This window comes from Sinocyclocheilus rhinocerous, unplaced genomic scaffold (genome assembly GCF_001515625.1).
Source record: "Sinocyclocheilus rhinocerous isolate Xijiao unplaced genomic scaffold, SAMN03320098_v1.1 scaffold2302, whole genome shotgun sequence".
Lineage (NCBI taxonomy): Eukaryota > Metazoa > Chordata > Actinopteri > Cypriniformes > Cyprinidae > Sinocyclocheilus > Sinocyclocheilus rhinocerous.
The window spans coordinates 350,474-356,901 of NW_015633527.1; the positions used below are offsets into that span (position 1 = coordinate 350,474).

Consider the following 6,428-nt stretch of genomic DNA (forward strand, 5'->3'; position numbering starts at 1 on the left):
ACAGCCAATCAGAATCAATCCTGCTGTCACGAGCTCGAGAATTTAAAGCGGCAGACGCGCGTGCGCTTGGAATAAACAGACGATATCGTTCGCTGGTGTGGACACTAATATAGTTATCTTTATAGTTATCGTTCTTGGTGTGAACGGCCCTAAACCGTTTTCTAAAAGCAATTGTGCTGTTGGTCTGAATATGAGGTTTTGATTTGGCCGTGCAGTAGGTACGGATACTTGGAACAGAAGAAGTAATCAATTGACATCCCATCATCGCAACCTGTTTATATAAGTAACACTTACACATCGAATTTATAACTGACCAACCCCCGGTTTCACAGACAAGGCTTAAACCTAGTCCCAGACTAAAATGTAAATCTGAGCTGTTTCAACTGAAAGAAACTTGCACTGATTGATCTTAAAATATGTCAGTGCCCTTGTTTTGTCTCAAGATGCACACCAGTAATGTTTTTCTCTAAGGCATGTTTATAAAAATTACTTAAATGTCCTAAATGAATTATGGCCTAATCCTGGCTTAGTCTAAGCCCTGTCTGTAAAACCAGGCCCAAATGACCTGGATAGATAAAATAGAAAAAATATCATAGGGCCTACTACTCACAATATCTATTAACTGATACACATTAAAATACAAAACACCCCAAAGGAAAACTGTATCACAGCAAGCCAACACTGATAATAAGAGTATATGATCCTTCCTAATGTGTGTGAAACGGTCTCATGGATTCATTGTAAGCTTTCTATGTGGTAGCAGCACTATCTAATGGTAAAACAAGCATACTGCAGTTATGAAATATGCATTCTAGTCCCAAATGAGTAGCACTTTATGTAACCGTAATACATGATTAGCTAACTATATTAAAACATTCAGCAAAGTTCATATATGAACTTATTGAAAAAGTACTTTTTCAGACATCATTTCATTTCTCCTTGTTGCTACGAGCCTGGATTTTAAGTTCTAGAGTAAAACCAAATGTTAAGCTTTGATCAATTTGAGAAAAGCTTTGATAGATTCAGCATTGGTATTACTTAAATTTGTATGGTGAATAGGCCTTATTTTTCATGGATAACACAAAATAAAACCACTATATAAAATAAAATAGTCTTCAAAATCGGACTCTTTAATGAAATATCCAATGCAAATCTTGCATGTTTTCAATTGAGTCATTGATCCCTGGTTTGAATACACGCACACACACATCTATATAAACTGCACTCACAGGCTAATATAAGGCACAGTCGGTCTGCGCATCAAAATAACAAAATTAAACACCATCAGTGAAATTTAAGCCCAGTTCTCATTCATTCATTCATGTGTATATGATCTGTTATGTGATATGGCTGTACATGTATGTTTCCTCCATGCCATCTGCTCACTATTCAGTTCAAAGGCAAGCAAACAACAGGAGAACATAGAGCAGACGTCACCAGTGATCACCAGGTTCTTCGGCACAACTGAGAGACAATAGGTGCACTTTATCACAAATACTGTACAAATAGAGGTAACAGGATGTGAAAATGAATTACATTGTTGCACAGTAGAGAGAATAACTGTATACTCTAACCCATATGTTTGCTTTTACTGAAGGATTGTTGCTTGTGAAGTTCTTCTTAGCATCTGATCATAATGATATTAAGCATATGAGCAGCATGATATTAAACAAAATGACTTCTCTATTTGAAGAGAAAAGTCTTTTTTAACATGGACCAACATCTGGACAATCACATCTGTGATGTTTGGCATACCATATTTCATTTGAATGCGCTTGTTTGTTTGTTTTTGTACGCTTGATTGGTTGACATTTGATTTTTTTTTTATATATAGATTTGGCACCAGACATTTTTATCCAAAGCAACTTACAATGTGGTACATTTTAGTATCCCGTAAAACCAAATAAAATATCTTTGAAGGCTTTAAGGCCTTTATGATCATGTTTCTGTATTAATCGGTCATTAACACACTTTAGGTCTTCTAATTTCATTAGTCAGCCAGATTCCAAATATTTTGTTGTTGTTGCTCTTTGTGGTTAATGTTTTGCTTGTAAGGTCTACTTTTCAGCATTAACTAAACTATGACCATTAAATAATACCTGATCCGTGCAGTAAAAAAGACCTTTGATAAACCAGATAAAAAGCTGCAGTCAGCAGTTTGTTTATTCATAACATATGCTGTAAAATCAGACTTGGCAGCCTATAAAAGTTTATGGGGCCTTTCAACACATTCCATCACTATGACAAAGTACATCCATAATACATAATCTATGAATTGTGCAAGTTTAAAATCTTCCTGTTCCATAGAAAATATGTTTATTTGGGTTCTTAACTCTTGGAATAAATGGAATGGAATAAAAGCACCAAATAAGATTAAAGATGCAAAATGCATTAAACAAACAATACAATCACTTCCTCAATGGATGACAAAATTATGATGATTTAAGACCTCCTGAATGAACTTTCCACTATTAAAAACCCTTCTGCTGCTTTGTTAAAGAAATGATGGCACTCTTGGTATTAGTGATAGTAATTAATTTTGTGCAACTTTAAAAAAAAATTAAGGATCATCGAGTATAATCATACATTAATTCTTGAGATATTCTTGCTGTAGCCAAATTGCATCTCATGCCCATTAACTCATTAATACTTAGTTTTGACATCAAAGTAGATGTTGCATTCATACCAGTGTTAGTTTACTTCAAAATTAATATTGTGTTATTATTCACTCACCCTCTTTTTGTTCCAGAAACATGACTTTCTATCTTCTGTGGGACAAAATGGGAGATTTTTTTTTATTATGTATTGGTTGCTCTTTTCCATATAAAGCACCATGAAAATATCATAAAAGCGATCCATATTACATGTGCACTATAGTCAAGAGTCTTCTGAAGCCATACAAGAGATTTGTGAGGAACAAACCAAAAATTAACACAATTATTATTAAACTAATTGAACTTAATTATTCACCAATAACATCTACCAAAGTTTCAAAATTGATGCCAGAAGTCGTGTAGCAACAGCATTTGACATTATCATATGACTTACTGTGCACTTTTTGAACCACTTTTATAATACTTGAATCATTTTTTAATTTTTTGGGACATTTTGGGGCTTGACAGTCCCAGTCCCCATTGACTTTCATTATTTCAAGTTGTGGTTCAAATAAAAATTTTTGGCTGAACTATATCTTCAATGCATCCCAGTTTATTGCATATATTTTTTTAAGCATGCAGTCACTCAACTCAAGGTTGACTGAACTGTGCAGCACTCTGGAACCATATTCTTTCCACTTCCTCTTTACCCAGCTCCCAAAGACGGCAGAGATGGCGCACTCCTGTTCTGGCGGTGATCATCAAGTACTCCTCATTCTCTGGCTGCTGGATCACAGCGTGTCGGGCCAAAACCAGGGACTGGCAGAACCGACAGAGAACCAACAAATAGAGCGTGTCTCTTTCTGCCTCGTTGAGAGGAAAAACGCTTTCCCATCCCGCCACCACTGGCCCTCCGACGTCTACCGGATTGGGATTCTCAATCATCATGTACATGATGGTGATGGCCAGCTCAAATATGAAATACCCACAGCTCATGTCTCCAAAATCAAGAATCCCAGAGATCTGGTACTTTGAGGGTCCATCGGGTTTCACCAAGAGATTGTGGTCGTTAAAGTCTCCATGGTTAATGCCTGCAACGCAATAAAAATGTTAAAAAAAAAAAGCACGCTGACACTGAAGTGTTGACACTGAAATGAAAATAGCATCTTACACTTGCGAAACAATGGTAGTTTTGGCACGACTTGGATCTGGTACTGCTTTATCACGGCTTTAACAACATTTTGTACGGGATCCCCATCCATCACATGAATATACTGGTTTAAGAGTGGAACGCTGGTGAGATTCCATATAAAATCTGCTCTCTGAAGGACACTGATGTTTGGATGCTCCATCTGTACAAGATTAAAAACAAACAAATGCCTAAATAAAGTGGGAAACATTTGGAAAAAAAGGACAAAAAATGTCTAAGGCCTGTTCACACCAAGAACAATAAATATAACTAGGGGTTTGCGATATTTATCGTCTGTGATAATATTGTAACTGTTGTTTTAACGATATGCAAGCCGACATTATTGACTATTTCACACACAAACAAAAACACATCTTGAGAGTCCAAAAGCATTGACTGTGTGATGAAGCCTATTAGAATGCAGTCAGAATTAAAGTAAAGAAAGTAATTTTTGTGAATATTGCACACCCCTAACTATAACCATAAAGTTTTTTAAATCATCCACATCACAACTATAATGACATAGTTACAATATAGTTAGAATAATTTTACAGGAATACTTTTTTCAGCAGATAAACAAAAAAAAAAAAACATGAACAGTCAATCAAAATGCATCTGGCTTTAAAACGCATGCTGCGAGAACATTAAAAGATTAGTACACTAACAATAAAAAACAACAATACGTAATTCTAAGTTGTCCATTGGTGTGGACGTTATATTATCGTTGTAGTTTCCATTCTTGGTGTGTTTTTGGACTGAAGTTTTCCTTTATAAATGGAATCAAAGATTTTACTTGCAGTAAAACTGTATCCAATGTGGCGGCCATTTTCCCAACATCATACAAGATCTGAGGACTGCAGGTAATTTTGGCTACGGTAGTGCCAGGCAGGTAGGTAAGTAAACGCACTAAATATTTCTGCGGGCCAAAACCACAATCTGTAATAGCACAAAAAAGAAAAAAAAATCAATAAATGTGTTAATTAGTATGAGTTACAATATAAATCCATGTATACACCCTTCTGAGATCTGTCATTGTTTACTCACCTTTAACAGGCATTTAAAACCTGCATTTTAGGACTTAATATTTCATTAAATTAATAATTGACATGTACTCATACCAAATTCTTCCAAGCTCATGAGTTTGCCAGTCAAAGTGGGCAAAGCGGTCTGGGCAGGAAGGCCTCTTTGGTGTAAGAAGTTCATGGCGTGAGTCTGCAGCTCAATAAGCGTGATGTTGTGACTGTCTGCAGAGTTCATAACCTTCAGCACATATTCTCCACCCTCACTGGGGGCCGCGTAAAAGTTCTGATCATCATAACTGGGCAGCGGGCGAATGACGGACACGGTCCAGCCATAGAGTCGCTTGATAATCTCAGCGACCTGGGAATGGCTGAGATTTGGCTTTGATTCTTTTGTTGACATGGCTGAGGATGAAAAAATTGGTTATTGGTGTATCAATTCATAACAGAAGCAATACATCGATCAGAAATCAGTGTATGTTTCAAGTTTTGTACTAAAAGAGGTTAAAAGAATAGTTCACCCGTTGAAAAAAAAAAAAATACAGATAAGGACATTTACAACATGAGAGATTCTGTAAATGACGGAATTTTTATATTTGGCTGTGGTAAGTGTTGTTTGTACAACATATAGTAATAAAAAATAAACACTTTGTATCAGAGCTGTGTCTTTTATACTCGTGTAAAAATTACTTCAGGACCAAATGAGCTACGATGAATCACATTTGCAATTTAACAAGTTTGAAAACTTTATTACAGATAAATAGTACATAACGTCGGGGGTTTAACAAACTGTAAATTCAATTTGAATTCCTGTCCTCTAAATTAACCGTGCAAATGAGCAAATTACACTTTCAATGATATTCTCACGCATGATAGAAAGTTTAGCTTCAGGCTTAAGTCTTATTCTTTGTTGTCTTGTATAAAACGGGACGAGTCGATCGGCAATTGCATAATAGCAAAGTAAAAACCGAGTAACGGATTGAGAATATAGCTTAAAATACAACAGTACCTATTGAGGATTGTCGCTGGACTGCTGCTCGGTCAAATGGAGTTTGAAGCGTGTGCTGTCGCTGACGTGTGGAACGTCATTCCATAACAGGAAAGCAACGGTTTACTGGCGGTGCAGTTTAGCTCATGTGACTCGTTTGTGCTAATCGGTTCTTTTGAACGGTCGGTTCAAAGAACCGCTTAAAAATGACTCGGTGCGGTTCGTTACGTCGTTTAACGATTACAAGCTCTAAACTTTAATAAAGACACACGTAGGCAGGCGTTTCTAAGGCTACGGTAATCATATATTGCTGTTTACTGCGGTTTTCAGTTAGGTTTTATTAAAAAGTGTGTTTATTAATATTTAATGTGTAGGCCTACCAGTGTAGTTTGCAGCCATTATTCCGCTTATAAAAACGTAATTTAAAGTTTAATAAAATGTTTTTTCTTAACACCAGCTGTGATTTGTACTGACACCCTATAAAATGAGATTGTGATTTAAACAACATATGAAGAAATAGAGTAACGTTATTTCACATATTTCCATCCATAACCATAAATTTTGTTTTTTGTTTTCAGCAGTGGATTTTGAATTCTCCTGTACATTTCGTAATCTCTTAAATTTATAAATAGCCTAAT

The 6,428-nt window shown here is 35.9% G+C and overlaps 1 protein-coding gene across 2 annotated transcripts; it reads right to left on the reverse strand.

The window, feature by feature from the left end:
• Window positions 1–1,801: 1,801 nt before the first annotated feature.
• On the reverse strand, window positions 1,802–5,905 carry LOC107744196 (hydroxylysine kinase-like). 2 transcript variants are annotated; one of them, XM_016557718.1, is made up of 5 exons: window positions 5,816–5,905; window positions 4,902–5,207; window positions 4,577–4,719; window positions 3,766–3,946; window positions 1,802–3,685 (listed from the first exon to the last, which is right to left on the reverse strand). In XM_016557718.1, the coding sequence occupies exons 2-5, from the start codon at window positions 5,203–5,205 to the stop codon at window positions 3,246–3,248; spliced, it is 1,068 nt and encodes a 355-aa protein (XP_016413204.1). In that variant the 5' UTR covers window positions 5,206–5,207; window positions 5,816–5,905; the 3' UTR covers window positions 1,802–3,245. The 2 variants fall into 2 exon arrangements, with proteins under 2 accessions (XP_016413204.1, XP_016413203.1); XM_016557717.1 differs by having other exon boundaries at window positions 5,812–5,899.
• Window positions 5,906–6,428: the final 523 nt, after the last annotated feature.